Source organism: Cnephaeus nilssonii, assembly GCF_951640355.1.
Source record: "Cnephaeus nilssonii genome assembly, chromosome: 7".
NCBI classification, from domain to species: Eukaryota; Metazoa; Chordata; class Mammalia; order Chiroptera; family Vespertilionidae; genus Cnephaeus; species Cnephaeus nilssonii.
The window spans coordinates 60,057,090-60,081,298 of NC_137078.1; the positions used below are offsets into that span (position 1 = coordinate 60,057,090).

The 24,209-nt window shown below is 39.7% G+C and overlaps 1 protein-coding gene across 1 annotated transcript; it reads right to left on the reverse strand.

Moving 5' to 3' along the window:
- Positions 1–940: 940 nt before the first annotated feature.
- USP1 (ubiquitin specific peptidase 1) lies at positions 941–15,487 on the reverse strand. The gene is made up of 9 exons (XM_079776633.1): positions 14,431–15,487; positions 11,807–12,048; positions 9,396–9,516; positions 8,445–8,549; positions 7,728–7,888; positions 5,093–5,778; positions 4,216–4,386; positions 3,196–3,397; positions 941–2,375 (listed from the first exon to the last, which is right to left on the reverse strand). Exons 2-9 carry the CDS (start codon positions 11,977–11,979, stop codon positions 1,643–1,645), a joined length of 2,352 nt encoding a protein of 783 aa, XP_079632759.1. The 5' UTR covers positions 11,980–12,048; positions 14,431–15,487; the 3' UTR covers positions 941–1,642.
- Positions 15,488–24,209: the final 8,722 nt, after the last annotated feature.

Consider the following 24,209-nt stretch of genomic DNA (forward strand, 5'->3'; position numbering starts at 1 on the left):
CTTGGCTGCCCCTTAAGTATTGGAGGCCTTGAACTACTCCATCAGAAGCTTATGGGTAGCATTCAGGGCTATTTCTTTTTAAGAGTTCTATTAGTGATTCCTATTTCATCAGATGGATACCATTCAGAGCTGTTCTTAAAAAGTTCCATTAATGATTCTGAATGTAGAATGAGGTGAGCCATGACTTTTTATATCATACCATCTTATGGAAGGATGTAAGACATTATTTAACTACACTGAGTGGCCATATTATGATCTCTGAACATATAATAATCTGGTCACTGTGTGTGTGTGTGTGTGTGTGTGTATGTGTGTGTGTGTGTATAGGCCTGGTGCATGAATTCTGCATGGGTGGGGTCCGGCCAGCCTAGCCAGGGGGAGGGGACATGGGCAGTTGGCAGGCCTGCCTGCTGGTCGAACTCCTGGTCAAGGGGACAATTTGCATATTAGCCTTTTATTATATAGGATATACACTGAGTGGCCATATTATTATGCGTTCAGAGATCATAATAATATAGCCACTCAGTATATGTAATTTATTAGTTGACAGGTACTTATTTGTTGAAATGGAATAAAAGTGTTATTCCAATAGTGTATATTCTTTAGAATTATTTTTAAATACCAAAAATGTCTTTTAACAAGTCGTAAGATAATTGACCACTTACCAACTTAGTTTCTTCATTACAACAGTCAAAAATATTAAGTATTACTAAAGATAATTATGCCTGTTTACTCTCTTCTATGAATTTGTGTAATATACATATACATATATATACATATACATATACATACATATATATATATATATATATATGCACACACATATATTCTGTTAAGAGAACCCCGCTGTATTTATGGTAAAAATAAGCAAGTTTTAAAAAAATGAGCATTTGTATAGTTTTTAAGCATTTAAAATTTTATTGACCTTATTTTTTAAAAAAGTTAAACTTAAGGTCACACCTCTTAGTTTGATGTACTATATACAGATCGTGCAGAATATGACTATGAAGAGATACAAATTAGTCCATGCCCAAAAAGATTTACTAAAGAATCACCTTCATAAATACATATAAAATTCTTGTGAAGATAGGACTGTCCAAGTTTTCTGAGACACTTTCAAAGCGACCCAAGGCACAAAATGTACACACCATTGTGAATACATACATATTCCAGACTTTGTGCCTCTATTACAGCCCATCAAAGATTTGGCTTCCTGACTTATAAAACTAAATGTACTGAAATGATATTCTGCTTCTTAGCTGAAAAACCACAGGACCTATAAACATGTAGATAATTACTCCAAAATATGGAGATACAAATACAAGCACTTTATTTTAAAAAGCGAACACAAAAAAGGTGTAAATTCAAAAGTGTTTAAATGCTTCCATTTTGTATAATTCAATTAAGAACCTATACAAGTTTTTTCCCAGAGCTAATACATCACTAGTCTCTACTAAGGAAAATGAATTCTAAAAATTAACATGGTTTTCAGTAATTCAAATTTCACTATACAAAAACCTAGAGACCAATAGTATCCAACAGCTTCAAAAGATAAGCTAGACTTTTTGATGTAATCAACTTTATCAATGTTTGTCTGGGTTTTTATATATATATACACACACACATAAGGAAAATGTACACTCTATAGTTTCTTATAAAATAGCAAATAAGGAGTAGATGTAGGAGATGTAGAAGGGGAAAGAGAATTCAAAAAGTCTTTCTCTTCAGTAACTTTTACTTCAGAATCATCAAAAAGCAACCACTTCCCCTCATACTCCTTTAAGCTTTGCACTACATCTGAAATTTTGTTCTCGAATCCACTAATGTTAATGCTTGTTTGGTCACTGGATTCCTTGTTCCTATCAGATTCATGGGTCCCATTAGTAATGTTAGTCTCAGAATTTCTATTTTCAGCAAATGCTGTACTGGTACCTTTGTCAGGATTAGCTACTTTGTTGTATAGCTCATAATCTGCTTTGCTCTTTTGTCCTCCAAGAAGTCCAATAGCTTCTGCATTTTTTTTGTTCAAAACTTTACTTGGCTGTGTGTTTCCATTGACTCTAATTGACACTTCATCATCGTAATTTTCAACCACACCCCTTGCTTCCTCCTCATTCAGTGGTTCTGGCTTATTCATTTCACACAACTGGTCAAGCACAAAATTTCCCTTATCTAGTTCTAAACTGTTAAGGTCTGTGACTTTAACAGAAGCAGTGTAGTGCCCACTACTAATTGTAATGCCACTATGCATCACAACTGCAAATAATCCATAGCTGTCATTGGTTGGCTTTGTACTCCATTCTTCTAGTGACAGTTTAAGAGGTGTCAGTAAAGGAGTGTTGATCTTGGAAAGTCCACCACCATAACAATCAAACCTTTGGAAGAAAAAATAAATAAGGTTTTCTGCTATTCCACTTTATATAATATATATATTATATATATAAATATTTTATATACCCAATGTGAAACCAAGTAAGAGTCTGAATGAACCCTTACTATTTAGTGTTCCTATAAGTAAACACAAAATAATAAAAAAGACCCCAACATATATTTAAAATATTTCCACAAAGAAAAATACTGAAAAAAATGCTAATTAATATTTAGGTGTTTCTGTAAAGGTATCCCCCCACCACCACCACCACCTCTCAATTTTGTGCAATAAGAAAATGAAAGGATCATATGTCGTTCTTCTGGCACAATAAAGTATATGGAGAGCTACTGGGAAGCTCTCATAGTAATTTAAAAAATTCATTAATATAAAAAGGAATAAAATCTACAACATGTATACGTCAGAAAAAGTCAGACTATTCAAAATGCAACTGATATTTTATACTTTTTTAATTGCTTTTAGATATTTGAATCTAATTGTTCAGATTTGTTTTATTTCCTGGCTTACCTTAAAACTAAATAATTTTGCCTTTTTTCTCCCTGTAAAAAAACCTTAATGTATATAAAATTTGTTCTCTGCTTTAATCAATTCAACTATATCTGATAAGGAATGAAAAGGTGTGAAGAAATCACAGAATATGTATTCATACTGATACATTTTTACAGGGAAACTTAAGAGAACAAACTTTTCTAAGGCAATCTTTATAAATTACTTCATTTCAATAGTTTATATTATACTATTTTGAACAAAACTTCTCTTATATAGCAGCTCATTTTCTTCATATAGTTTTTATTTATAATACTTACTCCAAGCCACTAGCAGCAAAACACTTCAAATGAATGGTTATAACTTCAGGCATTTTGTCAAACAAAAGACTTCGTTCAGCTTCAGTATAATGATGGCAATTTTCACAGAAATATTTATCTTCTCCTACAATCCTCTCCACTGAAGCAAATTGTGAAATTGCCCATCTCAGGGTCTTCATTTCTGTTTTTGGCTCTGGAGAAACTACATAAGAGAATCCTTTCACTCACAAATGAAAAATCTGTCCAACATTTAAAAATTAAACGACAAAGTTCTATGTTCAAAATTAGCATTAAATTTCAACTTACTAATCCTTCCAATAATAAAGACAATAACTAGTTTCAGAAACTATCATTAACTTCTCCCTCAGCAGTGCACGTCTTTTAAGTATTTGTATTTGATCAGCCAAAAAACATTTAGATGCTAGAGCCAGAAAGAATATGTCGGACAAACCTAGTCTCTGGCTCAGTATAAGACAGACTTTAGTTTATATTTAACTAGAGGCCCGATGCACAAAATTCGTGCAAGGGGCTCGGCCCTCACAGAAGCGGCAGCTTGCCTCAGCATTGCAGCCCCACTTAGTCCGGGAGGTCGTCCTGCTGTCTGGTCTAATTAGCATATTATGCTTTTATTATTTTAGATAGCCAATTTCCAATATCTGAGCAGGTAAATCAGTCTCATGATCATTTCCTCTAATATTTCCATACTTTTTGTCATTTAGACAAAACAATGGCTCAAATATTGTGTTAAAAATACCCTCGGTAGTTCTGAGAAATTCATGTACCCAAATGTTAACTTATCAAAGCATTTCATTTTCTCATTATACTCTACATATCAAAAAAAAGATGCCAAAATTTTCCAAATGCTAACTATTGACAAGTGAAGCTATATAAGCAGAAAGATTTTATTATACAAAAGAAACTAAAAAACTTCTCAATAACTATACAAACTATTTACTAGACTGCTAATTGAAGAAGACTAATTATTTCATGGTCCTTACAAATACTCCAGTTTTTGCTTACTTTCAGAACTCTCCTCTACTTTGGAAAGCTCATCTTCTTGTACTGGCACACTGATGTCTTGAAAATCTTCTCTTCTTTCTGTTAAACTTTCACATTCTAAGCAACGAGTCCTTAATACCAGCTGACCTTGAAATAACTTCTCTACAAGCTCAAAACCAATTTGCTCTGTGCCTATAACAAAAATAGGAAAATATAAGAATATATATATTCGTTTTCAGCATAGCCCAAGTAACCAATATTTGTTTAAAGCATATGTGAATAAAAAGCTGATTTTCAAATCTCAACCTGCTTATTAGCATTAAAAGGTGCCTTATTCATGAAATGTAAATTCTGTAAAGGTAGTTTAGAATACAAATTACTGTTGTCTCTAAATAAAGGAAGTCATAACTATGTCTTCATAATTCCTACCCCCCTAGAGAATAACTCTAAAATAAGGATGATACTTGGTAAAACCATAACCACATCAATACTAGTTTCCCTGAGAGCTGCAGATCTGGAAGAAAGTAGGTAGAAATCCAGTCCAAGTATGGTGCATCTACTTGGTTCTCTACTTTAAAACTGCATTTCATTGAATACCTTTCATGTGTTTATGTCAAATATTGCTTACATAAAGGGGTAAAGTAAACATATATCCTCTTTCCATTAAAATTTATTGAACTCCCTTAGTTTCTAATACATAAACTAACATTACCTTAAGATTGAGATTTATACAAACACATAGCACAGTGCTTAAAATACCACAGTTCAAAGTATTAAATTTTTCTTTTTAAACAAAACGTCAGCCAGATTTATATTGTACATATATCTAGAGAATAATTCTAATTCTGCAACTGTTAACTTGCCTACCTATCAATGTCTAAGAATAAATTATACTGACCTTTGTTTATGGGCTTAACTTCATTATCATGAATGGACTTAACATTATTTCCTGGAGATTCAAGTCCACAGCCATTAATTGTGTTATCATTTTCACACTTCCCAGAGTCCTCTTCAAGATCATATTCATTTTCTTTAGATTGTCCTTTGGATCCTTGGTTTATTTTCCCCAGACTACAGAATTTAGAAAGGATGCTGGGTTGCTTAGTTGCAGACTTTAACCAACTTATTTTAACTTTTGATTTTTTCTGTGAGGATCTTGCACACTCATTTTCAGGAATGTACTTAGCGACTATTTTAGAAGGTATCTCTAATATATCACCTGTAGCTTTTCTTTTTGATCTAGTTTGTCTCTGGTTCTCTTCCAATGACTGATGTTCCTTGGATACCTTAATTTTTTTCTTCATGTTACCAAATTCAGTGTCACTTTTTCTCTTCCCATTTCCTTTTGGGAGTTTTTCTTTATAGTCTTCAGAATGCCCCATATTGTCCATCTCTATGCTAGTAACCCCATTAATTTCCTCTCTCTGATGAGGTTTTTCTTCTACCTTGTTAGATAATTCTGCCACATTTTTTACTTCTTCTTTTTTTAGGAGTTGGCATGTTTCTTGAATATTTCCCAAAATACACTGTAATACTTCCTGTGCATCATGCTGTAGATATCCTTCATACATAGGGTTGAGTTCCCTATTAAAAAAAAAAAATCCTATTTCATATATTATACTTTTAAAGATACAATACAAATAAGAAAACTTTCCTATATAGAAACTAGAGGCCTGGTGCATGAAATTCCTGCACTGGGGTGGGGGGAGGCGGGAGAGTCCCTCAGCCTGGCCTGCGCCCTCTGGTAGTCCAGGAGCCCTTGCTCCTTACCGCCTTCCTGCTCACTGCTCCTTAGCGCTGCCACAGAGGTTAGGAGAGGCTCCCGCACTTGCCAGCCATGAGCCTGGCTTCGCGACGCTTCCCCTGTGGGAGCACAATGACCACCAGGGGGCAGCTCCTGCATTGGGCGTCTGTCCCTGGTGGCCAGTGCGCATCATAGCGACCTGTCGTTCCACTGTTCAGTTGATTTGCATATTAGCCTTTTATTATATAGGATTATATAGGATGATTTAATATTTATAGGGATATCATAGCTTTACTTCTTCATTTTTATCATGTTTTGAAAATTCCTCACCCAAGAATATGCTTTCACTGAGTTTTAGAGCGAGGAAGGGAAAGAGAGAAACATGAATCAGTTGCCTCTTATATGCACCCCAACCGGGAATCAAACCTGTAACCTTTTGGTGTATGGAATGACTCTCCAATCAAATGATCCACCCAGCCAGGGCCATAACTTTATTTTTTAAATCTAAAAACATTCATTCAGTTACAAATGTGAAACTTTCAAACGTATTCTTAACCCTAGCTGGTTTTGCTCAGTGGATAGAAGGGTCCCAGGTTCAATTCCGGTCAAGGGCACATGCCCAGATTGTTGGCTCTATCCCCAGTAGGGTGGTGTGCAGGAGGCAGCCAATCAATGATTCTCTCTCATCATTGATGTTTCTAGCTCTCTCTTCCTTCCTCTTTAAAGTCAATACAAATATATTTTTAACAAATAACAAATATAATTATTTTTAAAAAATTGCTTAGTCACCATGCTACACTGCCTCTTACCAAACATATAGCAATGTATTACACCTACGTCCATTCCTAAACCAAACGAGTAGATAATTTCATTTTAAGACTTAACCTATAGCCAAAACTGGTTTGGCTCAGTGGATAGAGCATCAGCCTGCGGACTGAAGGGTCCCAGGTTCGAATCCAGTCGGGGGCATGTGCCTTGGTTGCAGTCGTATCCCCGGTAGGGAGTGTGCAGGAGGCAGCTGACCGATGTTTCTCTCTCATCGATGTTTCTAACTCTCTCTCCCTCTCCCTTCCTCTCTGTAAAAAATCAATAAAATACATTTAAAAAAAAAAAAAGAAAAAGACTTAACCTATAACATTTTAAATAAAGCTATTTTATATATAGAATAAAGTTTTATTTTTAAAGACAATACTACAAAAAGATCTAATCCAGTTAACAGCTCTAAGTACACACAACAAAAAATATTTGGAATTTATAGTTCTTATGCATATTTTGCATACAAACCTACAATTCATAATCTGAAATCTTTATGACAAAATATGTTTGGGAATTCAGAATTTTTCAGATTAAAAAAGACAAAATGACACATAAGTAAAATATATTATCACCAACATAAGGGACACTATCCTCTAAGCAAACACATTACTATTTCTATTAACCCTTTGCACTTGCTTGTGTTTTTTTTCTCGATTTCTTTATTCTAATGCTAACCGTGTCGAGTCACACTCGACATCCGAGTGCAAAAGGTTAAAAAAATGTGTGGATCTTCGTATTACAGGTAAATATGAATAAAGACTATAAACTCATATACATTTGGGTTTAATGAGTTTAATACCAAACTTATGAAAAGTTTTCCAGTTTTTTGAGTCTCTGGGATAATAAGGACTACAAATATGTAGTTTCTATTTTCTTTGCCCTTTATTACACCCCCATTTGTTCATGTATCACTCTCCTCCAAGGAAAGAAGTAGCTAAATTAGAATCCTAAAATTATATTACAGGCTATATACCTGAGTGTGTTAAGTAATCGTCTTGGCTGAGTAGCAAGTTCATCAGTATATTTTTCTGGATTTAAAAGAAAACTAGCTTGAAGTTGTTCAACTGAAATGATTAAGGACTGTAAACTGCATATTAGTTCATAACTTGCCAAAGAATCTTCTTTACAATTTCCCTGTCAAGAAAGAAACAAATCAGTTTTATGAACAAATTAAGTACCTTTGTCTCACTAGACAAAACTAGTTTTTCTAAATTTAATTTCATTATAGCAGTAATTTTATGGAGGTATACAAATAAACTTAAAAAAATTTTTTTTAATTATTTGGATGATAATGGTTTTCTAATTATGTAAGTCAACAGTTCCTTTAATTTACTTATATTTTAAAAGTGAATCAATTGGAAAAACAATAGATGAGTGACAGGTGATACAAAGTTATGATAAATTGTGATGGTGGGTATACAAATGACAATGTTTACTGGTAAACAATAAATTAAAGGCCTGGAGAAGACACTCAGTAAAACGGAATAATCTAGTTAGCTACACTGCAAGAATGACAAATAATTGCCTTTCTGACTGTAAACTACTAAGAAATTCAATTCTAAGTTATATTTTGAGAAATAATCTTTGTCATCCTCCTCCCAAATCCTCTGTGCATCTAATTACCTTTTTATTATGAAGCAAGTGAGTTTCCATTAAGTTATTTTTATATTCTGTTATTTTTATATTTTACCTTTTCTTTTTGATTGGCTTCATCTTTAAGAGCTTCTTTCTTCCTTGAAATAATATTAAATAAGTGCTTCACTCCAGATTTAAAACCAGGACAAAAATATAATACCTATAAAAAGTGAAATTGTCTGTGTTTACTGAACAAACAACAATAGTATAGCGTTTAAGGTTATTCAAACACTATCATGCTTTTTAAGTAGTGCATTTTAAAATGTGCCTTACTGAAATTTCTGAGATTATGATTTGTGTCAAAAAATTGTTCTCGCCCTAGCCAGTTTGGCTCAGTGGAAGAGCGTCGCCTGCAGACTGAAGGGTCCCTGATTTGATTCTGGTCAAGGGCACATATCTCTGTTGTGGGCTCGATCCCTGGCCCTGACTGGGGCCCTGCGGGCAGCAGCCAATCCATGTGTCTGTCTCACATCAATGTTTCTATCTCTCTGTCTCTACCTCTCCCTTCCCCTCTCTCTAAAAACCAATGGAAAAACATCCTAGGGTGAGGATTAACAACAAAAAATTTGTTCTCTATTTCATCATTGTAGCCCACTCTCTTCCTTCACTGGCAATAAAGCACTGAGCCTGAGCAGATATTGCTAAGACTTATGGTTGTTAAGAACACAACATAAAACATATGGTTCCAAGGGTTAAATACTTATCACCATAGCACCAGGAAATGAGAGAAAAACTGAACGTCTGGCATCTTCCACTCAACTAAGGTCTACTCAATTATGCTCTCCCAATTTTAATGCATCACTTTCTCTTACCCCAAAGGAAGGTTATAACATACAACTTAGAATCATTATTCTTATTGTAGCCCATTCTAGTTTATTTACAATCAAATGCAAAGATAGTATGGACAATTAAAATACTCTAATGATCTGAAATTCTCAGAAGCATTAAATGCTTTATCATTCTTTGCCTACTAAGGTTTTATTATATATCAAAATTGTCAACTTACCTGAAGTATACTATTAAGATAACAAGTATTGCCGAGATTATTTAGCCCCACAAATGGTAACAAGTTTTCTCTCTTCTCACAATTCATAGGTGAGGACTGTGCCGCAGGAACAACTTGATCACTATTAAGTATAGAGGAGAGAAGAAAGATATAATGAAATAGTATCTTAGAGAAACAAAGCAGAAATATTACTTCCCTAGATTTAGTCTTTTCCCAAAAGTTGTATGATCTGAAAAGCATATGGATTTTACTCAAATGACATTTTAAGAAAATATGCGGAGGTGAAAAATCTGCTGTACACCCAGAATACAAATTTTACAAGCACTTTAAAATTATTACAATTAAGATACCTCAAAGTTAATTCCATCAAGAGGCTATTAATTCTATTTTACAGAGCAGAAAACTGAATAATTCATAGTGATTTGTTAAGCCACCATAATACTTTTTAAAAAATATATTTTATTGATTTTTTACAGAGAGGAAGGGAGAAGGATAGAGAGTTAGAAACAACGATGAGAGAGAAACATCGAACAGCTGCCTCCTGCACACCTCCTACAGGGGATGTGCCCACAACCAAGGTACATGCCCTTGACCGGAATCGAACCTGGGACCTTTCAGTCCGCAGGCGAACACTATCCACTGAGCCAAACCAGTTAGGGCCATCATAACACTTTTATCAAGTACAGCTGACTCTTGAACAATGCAGGGTGTGTGTTTGGAGGTGTGTGTGTGGGTGGGGGGGAGGGGTAGTGGTACTGACCTCCCCCATGCATGGTTGAAAATTCCCCTGGCTTTTGACTCCCCCAAAACTTAACTACTCATAGCCTACCAGAAGCCTTACTGGGAAAAAAAAAGTCAACATATTTTGTATGTTATGTGTATTATAAACTGCAGTCTTATAATAAAGTAAGCTAGAGAAAAGAAAAATGTTGAGAAAATACATTTATGGTATTTATTAAAAAACAGCCTGGTACACATGGACTCACACAATTCAAACCCACATTCAAAGATCAATTGCAGTTTAACTCTGAATAGAAACCTGGGAATAAGTTGACTATGACAATATTTGGGAGAAGCTTCACTAAGTTAGATTCTATTAATAAAATGAGTCCTGCTGAAATCGGTTTGGCTCAATGGATAGAGCGTTGGCCTGCGGACTCAAGGGTCCCAGGTTCGATTCCGGTCAAGGGCATGTACCTTAGTTGCGGGCAAATCTCCAGTAGGGGGTGTGCAAGAGGCAGCTGATCGATGTTTCTCTCTCATCAATGTTTCTAACTCTCTATCCCTCTCTCTTCCTCTGTAAAAAATCAATAAAATATATTAAAAAAAAAAAAAAATGAGTCCTAGCTGGGTCAGCCTGCGAAGTGAAGAGTCCCGGATTCTATTCCAGTCAAGGGCACGAACCTGGGTTGCAGGCTCGATTCCCCATCTCCAGCATGTGTGGGAAGCAACCGATCAATGTGTCTCTCTCACATCGATGTTTCTTTGTCTCCCTTCCTCCCTTCCACTCTCCCTAAATATCAATGGAAAAATATCCTCAGGTGAGGATTAACACCCCCGCAAAAAAAGTAAGAGGAAAAAGTCTATGAAGAGAATTACATAGTTGTCCCGCACTTAAAAATGAATTAAGTTTATAACTTTAACAAGCATTAGGTCATTATAGCATTTTTATTTTATGGCTGCTATTACTCTGGCACCTCAAAGTATTTACAGGCCTGAATGCTGGTAAACAAAAACTTCACACACAACCTCCTAAGCTGATTATTGGTTAATATTAGGAAATTACACATAAAACCATATCTACTGTAGTCATACAGCTGAGTACCTATCTGTTGAATAGGGAGCTAGTGTAGACTCCAACTGGAGCAACTACTGATAGAATAAAGTATTTCATTTTGTTCTGCTTTCCTTTTAGTCACCAAAGGATTATTATCAAAAACATTTGTTTTTAATTTTATTTAAAATAAATTTGCCATTGTACATCTCCAAGAGGTTTGCAATTCACATATCAGGTATGACTATTAATAAAGTTTAAGTATCTCAGGTAACTGTCAAGTACAGTATTCTTTAAAAAAATCACCCATTTATTTACCCTTACACTGTGTTGTACTACAAAACAAACAAGTTTACATTAAAAGCAGTGTTAGTGGATAAATATTTCTGCAAGTTAGTCAAATTGGCTGAGCACAATGTAAATGAGTTAACATGGATGTGATCCCTGAGTGGAATCACCACTAGTTTTGCTGTTTCCACTACATAGTTAGAGTTGTCTCACAAATATGTGAGGGTTGTTTTTGTTTTTTGCCTCTACGGACTAACAGGTAGGAATGTCTGAAGATATTGATCTAATTTCACCAGTTTTTCCTTGATGTAGAATTTTATAAGTACAGAAATATACTTACGATACCTACATTTCAGATCCTCTATAATCAGAAGAAACCTTTTCTTCATTTTCTTGAGAATCTGTGAAATCCAAGGCTCTCTTAGTTTCCTTTTTCTGAAAAAACTTCAAGGAAAGTCTGTTTTTCTTTGATGGACTACCTCTTGAAAGCCCATTACTTTCATTAGGTATGACACCAGGCATTTTTTCTTCAAATACCAAAGAGTTGACAAATACTGATTTATATATGGACGTTATAATCACCAATCATATCTGTGAATCACAAAAAAGTTTTCAGTTATCAGCTGCAGTCAATAAAATAAAATTTGAAAACAAATTTACTAAGGAATAATTACTAATTAGAACTTCATATTTGAAAACCTAATGCCTGGCAATAATAAATGCTCAATGTTCTATTGCCTGCCATTTGTCCTAGCTTTCTTACACAACAAAACGTATCAGATAGCTCTACCGGTGTGGCACAGTGATTGAGCATCCACCCAAGAACAAGGAGGTCCTGGTTCCATTCCTGATCAGGGCATAAACCCAGATTGAGGGCTCAATCCCCAGTACGGGGCGTGCAGGAGGGAGCCAATCATTGATTCTCATCATTTATGTTTCTATCTCTCTCTTCCTCTCTCGGAAATCAATAAAAACATTTTTTTTAAAGTAGCTGAGAAATATTTTTTTAGCCTGCATTAGTGTAAGGGTCACCGCACAAAAGACCTCATTTTAGTAAACCTACAGTAGATTAAGAAGTAAAACCTTAATTTTTATTAACTTACTAATTCACTCAGAAAATATTGACTGAGCAACTACCATCTCTAATTTACAAAGTGGAGAATGGGAAACAGAAGGATGAATGGAAAATCAAAGTATGCTGGAGTAAGTTTTCCTTCCAAGGTCTTTTCTACTTATTAATATGAACACATGAAATAAAGACTCTAAAAAGTACCTTTAAAATGTAATTTGAATACAAGAAAAGGCAAAGACCTGGTGGTGTTATACCTAAAAACTTGAGTGAAAAGAGAACAAATGAAAGTTGGGATAAGTGAGCAACTTTGTGTATATAACATTCTTATGCACTAGAAGCAATATATACTAATTTTCCAAACATTTGTTAAAGTACATTTTTAAAAATAATGCTTTATGTAGAGAAAAAAAAAGGTTATTTGGTTTGCCTTTTGCTATTTTTCTTCCTCTTTAAGTAAGACTTTTAGGTTAAAAAAATGGCACTACTGCGGTGAAAGCCTGAGGGCAGGGTGGGTGGGGACCGGAGGGGAAGGAGGGAGTCAATAGGGGGGGTGGGGAGGGGACAACTGTAATACTTTAAACAATAAAGATTTTTTAAAAATAAATAAAAAGGCACTATTTGTGGTAGTTACTTTATATGTTAATCCTATTTTTCATTAGGATATCTGGGGGGTGGGGGAGATTATCTAAATTATTTAGAAACCAAAAGCTCAGCCAACAACTTTCAAATATAGATTGATCCCACGAACTAACAAAATTCACTCGAATTCCATCTTTACTAAGCATTTCACTGGATGCTTCTGATCTAGGAATTCACAACACTGAAATCGGCAGTGAAACCACATTTTTGAGACTCAACACAGGAATGTGGAAAGTTGACCAATTTCCCCATCCCCTCCTCCAATTCAATTTACTCGCCTGGCCGCTTAATGCTCCTGATGAAATGCTAACGTGATGACAAACCAGCCTGCGCTACGTTGTCAGGTGTCTCCAAGCATGCAAAAGGTTTGTCTTGGGAGCCGATTCTAATGAGCGAAAGAAACTGGACTCTCTAAGAAACAGTAACCGGACTGGAGTGAATAGAAGAAAAACTGATCAAGCCGCTGAAATAACGGATTATCCACCAGTCCTGGCTCCCTCAAAGTAATATGATTAAACATTTAACCTTAATGAGACTGTAACATTTCTTGCTCTTGGCTTTCTTTAAAACTGGGGGGTTATTACGTAAAAAAAAAAAAGTCTCTCTTGTAAGTCTAAATCTAATTTCACAGAAAACACAATGAATCGAGCATTCAATGTTCTTGAACAAATGACAGCGTTGACCACTCAGTCCCATTAGTTTTAAAAGTTCTTTCCTCTATAAAATGACACGACTCAATTCCAATTTTCCCAAGAAAAATGCAAAACAATAACACCTTTGGCAAAGCTTTAAGACACGTAGCGTTCTAAATACTTCTCAGACAAATTAAGACAAACTGCGTGTAACACTGAGCAGCGATCCACGCAGGACGACGTAAGTGGTTCTCCTTAGCCCGAACCCCTCTACGAACGCACAACCGAGTGAGAGATGCCGAGGTGGGGTTGCGGTCGGTGCCGTCACAGCACGGGGCACGGCGGGGGGCCGGCCCGCGGCGCCCTGGCCGGAACCACAACGCCCGGCCCCCACGCCCGTGGGCATGGCCAATGGACGCCCAGCCCGCACCTGCTTTCCCGAGTCCTGCCGCGGCGGGAGGGGGCGCCCCGGCCGGTGCCCAAGGGGCAGCTCCGCCCGGGCGCAGCACCAACACGGTCCTGGGGTGCCCCCCGCGCACCGACCCCGGCGTCCCCAGGCAGCCCCGCTCCGGAACCGGCCCAACTTGCGTCGCCCCCGGCAACGGCCTCTCCCCGCCAGGCCCTCCTTACCTGGTCATGGCCCCAAGCGAGGTCCGCGGCGGTGACGCCGGCCAGTCCAACCGGGACGAGTGTGGGTGCGCCCGAGGAGACCTTGTCCCGAGCCCGTGGAGTCCCCGGTCCGAGAAAAAGCTGGATAGGTCGCCCTCCCCGCGGGGGAGTGACCATTCGCTTTCAAGAGCGGGAGCCCGGGGCGCCACTTGGTCCTGCCTCGCGCCGGCACCAACTACATCCCCGGAGCGGCGCCCGCCGCGCCTGCCCCGGGACGGTAAGGAGCGTCGAGAAGTAGTCCCGCTGGCGAAGCGCCTCCACCGCTAGGGTCGTTCCCACTCCACCACCGAGGGGAACTTGGCGCGTTTTCCTCCGTCTCAGGACCCCCGTGTTTTAGCCTCCGCCCGCGCCAGCGCTGCGATTGCAGGTGGTGTCCTTCGAAAATGCCGGTTCTAGTCTCCTCGAGGCAGAGACGCGAAAGGCAGGAGCCGCCTCGCGACTTCCACTAGCCCCCTGGCACGCACGTGCGCCGGAACCAGCTGGAACGGTAGTTCCCGCAAGACCATAACGGGCTCTGCAGTTTCCAACAGCGCAGGCACCGGCGCGGGCAGCTCGCGCGGGTCCTCGCGGAGGGCGCGCGCGCGAGGCGCTGGAGGCCGGGCTGCCGCGCTCGAGCCTCACACCTCCCCGCCCTCCCACCCCCACCCGGTTTTAACCATTGGTGCGCGCGAGTGGCCCCTGAAAGGCGTACGGGTCGGGAGACGGGACAGAGAGGGGATGGGACGGGCTCCTTCGCGGAGATGGAGCCGCCAGGTGCTCAAACCCACCAATCCGTGAACAAGCCCCCACCCCGGCTGCCCCGCCCCAAGCCGCCGGTCGGAAGGAGCCAATCAGAAGTACCCAGACAAAGAGCCCACTGAGTGGGCGGGGGAAGGAAGTCCAGCCAATACCGAGAAGAAAGGCTTAACCAATGTCACCCCGATACATTCAATAAAAATAAAACTTTAAAAAAAAAAGGAGGGCTCCAGCCAATCATCGCTGGACATACAGAGTGTTTCAGGAGCTGCTCGCCTCCTGCCGCTCTCATTGGCGCTCGAGGGCGCGCTTCGCCGCCGACTGTTAAGTTTCGCTGGGCGCTTTGTGGACCCTCCCGGCCGCCGAGGGTGCGGCTTCCGGCGCGGGGCCCTCGCCGCAGGCCCCGCCCCCTGCTTCGCGTGCGCGCTCGGGCGGGGTTCCCGGGGAAACTACTTTCAGAAAATGGCCGACCCGCTCGCTCTCCGGTGGGCGCCCGCGTCAGATTCTCTTTGCAACCGCAGCTCCGGCCCAGGCCTGTCCAGTAAAAACAAGGGCTGACATGGATAACCGCACATCCTCAGTAGGATCCTGTAGAGCGCCTTCCTCAGGTCCCCCCACTCTTTTTCGCCTGTGTTTACCCCTTTCCCTTCCCTGCGGGACAGACACGGAAACAAAATACAGCATTTTATGGCGAGGTTCTGGCCGGGAGAGCTGCAAAGGACTCCTGCGCGAGCCCCTGCGGAAGGGCCCCAAAACGGCGAGGCTAGGCCTCACCTGGGTTTTGCTTGCTTCTGTGTCTGCGTGCTTTGTGAGGGGCAATTAACCTTTTGCACTCGGATGTCGAGTGTGACTCGACACGGTTAGCATTAGAATAAAGGAATCGAGAAAAAAAGCAAGCGAGTGCAAAGGGTTAAGCAGGGTAAGTTCAGACCCCATTCATTGAATCAAGCAGGTCTTGGCGCTTACTGTGTGCCATATATATATAATTTTTTAAAATCCTCACCCAAGGATATTTTCCATTGATTTTTAGGGAGAGTGGAAGAAAGGGGAAAGACTGAGAGAAACAGAGTGGTGGTCTACTGCAGGAGCCCTGACGGGAGGAACCTGCAACCAAGATGCGTGCCCTTGACCAGAACTGAACCCGGGACCCTTTGGTCCACAGGCCAACCCTCTGTCCGCTGAGCCAAACGCTGTGGCTGTGCCAGGCATTTTCCAAGGCGCTAGGCATAGGGTGTACATACATTCCCTGCTCTAAAGGAGCCTGACATTGTAGGCGGGGACCTAAGGTAAGCTGAAATATTATGTATTTCAGGAAAAGGAGAGGAAAGTGTCGTTTCAGATAGGAGTCTGGAAAGACCTCTTTGCGTTGGTATTTGAGCAGAGAATGAGAACGGAGGGAGCCTTGGAGGAATCCAAGGGAAGGGTGGTCCTGGCAGAACAGCAAGTTAGAAAAGTCCAGAAGCTTAATGTGCTTGGCGTCTGGGAAAGAAGCGAGGAGGCCAGGATGCTTAGAGCACGGTGAGTGAGCATGGATGAGCAGATTGTGAGAAATAGGATTATTTGTGACCTGGCAGGGCTCTGATTAAACTGGGTAGAGATGGAAGCCATTGGGTGGTTTTGCACTGGACAGTGGAATGACTTGTAAAGTGATGGATAGACCATGGACCTTGAAAAGTGCAAGCAGGAAGGTCCGCTAGGAGGCTCTTTCAGTAGTCCAGGGACTCAAGTATGGTGGCTTGCAAAAAGCTGGTAGCAGAGGGACTGTTGAGAATGGTAGGATTCAGAATATATTTTGTTTTGAAGTAGAGCCACCAGGATCTACTAATGAATTGTAAAAAAAAAAGGGGGGGGGGGGCGGGGAGAGAGACAAAAATTACAAGATTTTTTTTTTTTTTAACCAAAGCAACTGGACCATGGTTGGTTATTGCTTAGAAGAGGATCATTGGAGATCTAGGGGGTTTGATGGGAGGGGCTATTGTTCTTAGACTTTAAGATTGAGATGCCTATTTTACATGCAAATAGAGATGTTGAACCAGCTGATACCAATTTTGGAGCTCAATGGATCAATTCGATCAGGGGATATAAATTTGGGAGGACCAAATGGTATTTTAAACCATGAGACTAGGAGAAATCACCTAGAATTATAGTATTCATCCTAAAAAATCTGCAGGAGATTGATTACCCTTGCCAAGCCACGAGTCCTGAATCCAGATAATTTCCCCTTAATTTACCCACCTTAGCCATCCCCCCAAAAAAAATTTAAAATGAAACTTAGAAAGCTTTGAATCATTAAATGTATATTTAAAAAAAAAAAAAAAAAACACACACACTGTGATCTCTAAACTTTCTAAAGAGAAGTTAATTCTGCTATCACATGGTAAAATGGACTCAAAACTAGTGTTTTACTACACTTTCAAGGGATTTGAGAGAAGAAGCAACCCAACTCATTTTGAGGCCAGTATAATGGTGATGCCCAAAATAGATAAGGACAGAATTAGAAAATATATATGTCAGTCTTTTTTTTAAATCTTTATTGTTGCCAAAACCGGTTTGGCTCAGTGGATAGAGCGTCGGCCTTCGGACTGAAAGGTCCCAGGTTCGATTCCTGTCAAGGGCATGTACCTTGGTTTCGGGCACATCCCCAGTAGGGGTTGTGCAGGAGGCAGCTGATCAATGTTTCTCTCTCATTGATGTTTCTGGCTCTCTGTCCCTCTCCCTTCCTCTCTGTAAAAAATCAATTAAATACGTTTTAAAAAAAATAAATAAAATCTTTATTGTTGAAAGTATTACAAATGTCTCCTTTTCCCCCCCATTGTCCCCTTCTAGCCTGCCCCGCCCACATCCCCCCCTAACCCACCCACCCCCACCTTCACCACCCTATTGTCTGTGTCCATGGGTTATGCATATATGCATATAAGGATGTTGATCTCTTCCCACCCACCTACCCTCCTCCACCTTCCCTCTGAGGTTCCACAGTCTGCTGCATGCTTCTATGTCTCTGGACCTATTTTGTTCATCAGTTTATTTTGTTCATTAGATTCCACATATGCGTGAAATCATGTGATCCTTGTCTTTTTCTGGCTGGCTTATTTCGCTTAGAATAATACTCTCCAGGTCCCTCCATGCTGTCTCAAAGGGTAAGAGATCCTTCTTTTCTATTGCTGCATAGTATTCCATGGTGTAAATGTACCACAGCTTTTTTATCCACTCATCTACTAATGGGCACTCGGGCTGTTTCCAGATCTTAGCTACTGTAATAGGTAAGTCTTTAGTTTGACATTGTGTACCACGGACCAGCGTGTCTCTCTCTCATACTAGCAAAATCATTGCTACTTTCAAACTCTACTAGGATGGATAACCAATTCTAATTTCCTATTCTCATTTTCCCAATTCTAGTTTTTCTATCACAGTTGAGATCCTGTTGTCTGTAGCCACTATTCTTCCCATCAGGGCTCACCGAGAGAATGGAATCCATTCCACCAGGCATAGTATGAAGGGCATTGAACACTTGGGAGTGTTGATTAAATAAACTCTAAGTTTCGGTGTTCAGAAATGAGTCCCAAAGTCTTCACAGAGCCAGGCCACCAAGAGAACAATGACTTTCCTATGATCAGGAAATGATGATTTCTGATGTATGTTGCTCCTGCAATTGCCTTGGAAACCACCACCATCAGACCTTCAGAAAGCTGCTTGTGTTGCCAATGCTGTGCCCACTGTGATCTACACCAGCACAAGTATGTCCTAAATCCTGCCCATCAAGGCCCACAGAACTAGTGGCTGGATACCTAGACTTTGCTAATGTCGATTGAGAAATACCAAACTTGCTTATCAGCAACAGCGGGAGCCCATGGATGCATATCAGGCTTGGTGTATCTCTGGCACTATAATTCACACAAAAATTTAAAGGGTTTCTAATCCCTTTGCTTTCAGTCAGTTCTGTGTGGGAGAAATTACTGCTGCAGTTCTGGCCTAGATATTGTTTTTTTTTAAGCCCAAAGACTATTTATTTGTTTATTTAATCTTTATTGTTGAAAATCCCAAAAACTCTTTTATCTTTTCTGGCTTCTGCGTGCTGAGCAGCTACCTCACACTTAATGACAGCTAACCTGGGGGCATCTGAAACAATGGGATTTAACAGATTGATAGCATTTTGTTAACCCATATTGTCAGCTCTGTATGGCTGAGTGGCAGGCATATTTCCTTCCAAGGTGGAGAAATAGTTGGTTTTGATCAGCCCTTTAAGACTCCAAATTATGGGACTCTTTTTTCTTATATGTTTTTTTAAAATATGTTTTTTAAAGTTCAATATTTTTTAAATTTATATTTATTGTTAAAAGTATTACAGATGTCCCTCTTTTTCCCCCCATTGACCCCCTCCACCCTGCTCCCACCTCCTACCCAGGCCTTCACTGCATTATCATCTGTGTCCATGGGTTTTGCATATATGCATATAAGTTCTTCGGTTTATTGATTTTCTTTGGGGAGGGGGGGTGAGGGAGAGAAAGAAACATCAATGAGAGAGAAACATCATTCAGCTGCCTCCTGCTTGCCCCCTACTGGCAATCAAGCCCAAAATCCAGGCATGTGCCCTGACTGGGAATCCTCTTGGTGCATGAGATAACACTTAACCAACTGAGCCATACTGGCCAGCCTGAGACTCTTAATCCACTTAGTTATAGACAGAGTACCCCTCTCAACAAAGCTGAATTCCTTTCCATATCTACTTGCAAGTCAGCTAGTGCTGGCCTCTCATAGAACTTTGCTAAAAGTGGCAAGAAAAAGCCAGTAAATACCAAGTTTATAAATTTTTCCAATTATCTCCCTTCATGGTACAAATATCTTGCAACTGGACATCAAATGTCACCAGTTTTTCATCTTGCAATATCTGAGTCTGCCCAAATGCTTCCACTCAGCCAACATGACATTTATTTTAAGGTTATTCTATGTGCATCATGAATCTATAGTCTTCTGGCCACTAGGCCTATAATTAGGGTTAAGTCATAGTATAACCTACCTAGTTGGGAGGTGCTGTGCCTGATAATGGAGGTAAAGGACTATTCCCCAAAAAAAGATGTTACGGGCAGAAATAGAATATTGTGGACTAGCTATTAGTTATAAGAAATAAAATAAAAAATATTAATCATGCTCTGTTAACTGTGATTGTTTTGTTCTGATTAAAGTAAGCACATTCTAAGGTGGCTGGGAGTTATTCGCCCCCAGGACCTGGGAGTCAACCTTGGAATTCGGTCCATCCTCATTCAAGAACTGTCTATTATCATGGAAAGATTAATAACCTTGTTACCCAAACAATAGAGTCCTGCCCCAGCCCACAGCCCCCAGGCCCCAGCCCACCTTGACTCCTTCCCCATGCCTGTGATCCCAGCTTCCGCATATAATCTTTGTCCTACCCAATATAAGCAGCTGGCTTATGGGGGACTACAGAGCAGATTTTTGTGGATGACCTGCTGCTCTCCCATACTGCCAGCATTATTGGAATAAACACTCATATATGATTCAACCCTGTCTCTGCTTAATTGGCTCAAGTGACAGGCAGCCCGGACCCATTGGTTGTCTGGTTTCAGACCTACCATCATACACCACTAAGAGCCTGGGGTACGCATGACTTTCAGCAAGTCCCAGCTGAAGGTAGCAGAGACCTCCTGAAACTTGGCTCACTGAGAGCAATGGGGATTACAGGGCCCCAAAACAATAGAGGCCAGGGGGCAGTGCTCAAATACCAGAAGCCAGAGAGTTACAATGATGATAATGTAGACCTGACCCACACAGTTATGGAAATGATTAATGGAACTTCCCGGTGCAAGTTAAAGAAAGACAGGCTCAGTATGTGAACTTGGTGTCCCTTGGGGCAAAATAGATAGGCAGCCAACAAAGGTCTTATTAGTTTGTATCAGAAGAAAAAAATCAAGAATAGATGACCAGGAGGCTAAGGTCTCTCACCCAATACAGTCACAATTCCTTAACCATTTTCCACGCCTATGCCAGTTTATAGACCTGGAACCCATGGACTGAAGAGGTCCCCACGAAGGAAGGACCTTGCTACACTTCAAGTATAAATGGTAACCATGTCCCTAGTCCATCCCCAAAGTACACGGTTGGGCAAAAGTAGATTTACAGTTGATCCTATGAAAAATAATACAATAATTAATAAATAATGGCATAAGAATAAACTCTGTGTTTCATGTACTCATAACTGTAAACCTACTTTTGCCCCATCCTGGATATTTGGTCATTTACTTGGGTAATTGTACCTTGGGGAAATGGGAATACCCAGACATTCAAGGACTGTTAGACATAGCGTTTCAATTGATACCCAGAGACCACAAGTATCGTCATGGCCCTCTGTTAGACTGGAGGCATAAAGAGACCAGTTAATAAGTGGGGCCAAGGCCAGGTCCAGCTCAGCGTAGATCCATTGGGTCTGTGGCCCACATAGTGGTCATTTCCCCAGTCCCCAAATGTATAATCGGAATGACATTTGGCAACTGGTACAAACACATTGGGAAGTTTGTGGAGTAAAAGCTATTGTGGGGAAGGCCAAGTGGAAGCCTCTGAAATTGCATCCTCTGCCCAGCCAAACATGGCACAGGAAATCAAAATAATGTTGTTTCTCAGGAGATGAAAGTAGTGCCACTCTTATGAATTTAAAGATACAGAGGTGCTGATTTCTAGTATATTTCCATTTAACTGACCATGTATCCCTGCAAAAAATAGATGGACCCTGAAAGATGACAGTAGATTATGGCAAGCTCACCAATTAAAGGGCCTGATGCCAGGTGTAGTGTATTTGTAGAACAGATTAATACAGCGTCGGGTGTTTGGTACACATCATTGATTTAGTGAATGCATTCTTTTCCAATCCAATTGTAAGAAAGGATCAGAAACAGCATTCCCATGAAACAGACAAAAGTATACTTTGACAGTTTGACCCAGGGCTATGTTAACATTCCTGCCCTCTGTCCCAAAGTAGCTTGAATAGATCTAGACCTTCTGGACATCTTGTAGAACAAGCATGTCAAACTCAAAGGCTAACACGGGCCAAATAAACAAGGTTTAAGTTTATGTGGGCCGCAAAAAAACAAAAGATTCAATTTTCATAGAAATGTAGGTTTATTTCGACGGAGACATGCTGAATACAAAGGGCTGAAATAAATGAGTAATCATTAACATAAAATAATAGAACATTTTAATAAAAATTAATATTTTTTCTTGAACATTAACTTACTAGACACAAATTAATAAACATAACGCAAATAAACCTATTTTTCTTGTTCTCCGACAGCGAAATATTTCCTGTTGCGCACACCAAACAAGTCAGTCCAAGACTAATGACGTGGCCATCAGCTGCTAAAATATTCGCTGCTAGCATTAGTGGAGAGAAATGGTGCGCCTGCATGTAAAGCGTGTAAGGGAAATGAATGCAACATGATTATAGTAATCAGTCATTAGCGAATGTTGTAGTTTGCTATTAATAATTACGAATAACAGAATATTGTAAAAATCACGTTAGGAAATTTTTATTAAAACGTTTCTTACATCCCATTATATTGGCTGGGCCGCAAAAATATTCTTTGTGAGCCGCATGCAGCCCGCAGGCTGAGAGTTTGACATGCTTGTTGTAGAAAATCATGTTAATCTCTTACATCAATGACATCCGGCTGATTGGGCATCATAAGTAAATTATTCGATAACTGTGTCAGGGCAATTAAAGAACTACAAATGTCCATGCCTGGTAGAAGTGCACAGGAGTGTGCACAAGAAAGCTAACTCCTTCTATTCCATATTGGGAAGTCAATAGATAATGGCTAACTGAAAAAAATCAAGAAGTAGAAATATGAACATGTTATTTAGATATGTGGTCATAAATATCAAAGAATCAGCTAAAAGTTGAAAGTGGGCCCGGCTGGCGTGGCCCAGTGGTTGAGCATCGACCTATGAACCAGGAGGTCACTGTTCAATTCCCGGTCAGGGCACATGCCTGGGCTATTGGCTCGATCCCCAGTGTGGGGCGTGCAGGAGGCAGCCGATCAATGATACTCTCTCATTATTGATGTTTCTAGCTCTCTCTCCCTCTCTCTTCTCTGAGATAAATAAAAAAATATATTTTTAAAAAGTTGAACCATAAAGAATTATTAAAAAAAAAAAAAAGTTGAAAGTGGTTGCCCGAGGGAATGAGAAGTCTTGTTGCAAGCATTTAGCTCTTTCAACCATGTATATGTATTACTTTGAAAATAGCAAAAAACTTTTTTTAACAAAAAACACTGTAAATGAATTGTTTTCTGATTTCATCCCCTGGGAAAAGTCAGCGCAACAAGGAGTAGGATTATTTGGGATTGGGTGACAATTCTTCCAAACCCCTCCCCCGCTTTGGAGTGCAAGTTAAAGAAAGACAGGCTCAGTATTGAACCTGTGGCCTGCATTCAGCATCTTTAGCAACCACAAAAGGCAGCCAACCTCAAGACAGCTAGTAAAACCACTATCCAGTATTTAAATTTAAAGATTATTTCCACAAACTAAAGTCTGCTTAAGAGGTAAAATCCATTGCCTTCAGGATTTTAAATTCTTTTTCACCATCTCATGCCTGAGGGTGGGGTTGGGGGGGACCTCCATGCCTCTGAAAGGAATGCCTTGCCCCACTTCCTTAATGCTCGGTGTCAATTTAATAGATGAATGTCCGGTAAGTGGGTGGGTGCTGAGGGGGTAGCAGGAAGTCTCAAGAGCCTATTTAGAGTTTATTTATATTTCGCGGGAAGAGAGTCTTGTCTTTCACATACCATTAACATTCTTTTATTCTTTGTATGTTTCACCCATCCTGAAAAGAGAACTACAACTAAACTTCAACAATAATTTTTCTTCTCTGAATAAAATTTTTTTCTCTTCTTTCTCAATAAACTTTAATAAAGTACTAATATTTGAAGAGAAAAGGAATTCCTATTCTTTTCTTTTGAATATCATTATGGATTCGTGGCTTTTTACATTCGTAATTT

Bases quoted from the DNA above. Each gene is read 5' to 3' on its own strand.
- USP1 (XM_079776633.1), bottom strand. From the start codon at position 11,979: ATGCCTGGTGTCATACCTAATGAAAGTAATGGGCTTTCAAGAGGTAGT. The intron at 3,398-4,215 runs GTAAGCAAAAAC...TCTCTTATGTAG, and splicing joins AGTAGAGGAGAGTTCTGAAA to TTTCTCCAGAGCCAAAAACA. The intron at 2,376-3,195 runs GTAAGTATTATA...TTTCTTCCAAAG, and splicing joins TTTGCTGCTAGTGGCTTGGA to GTTTGATTGTTATGGTGGTG.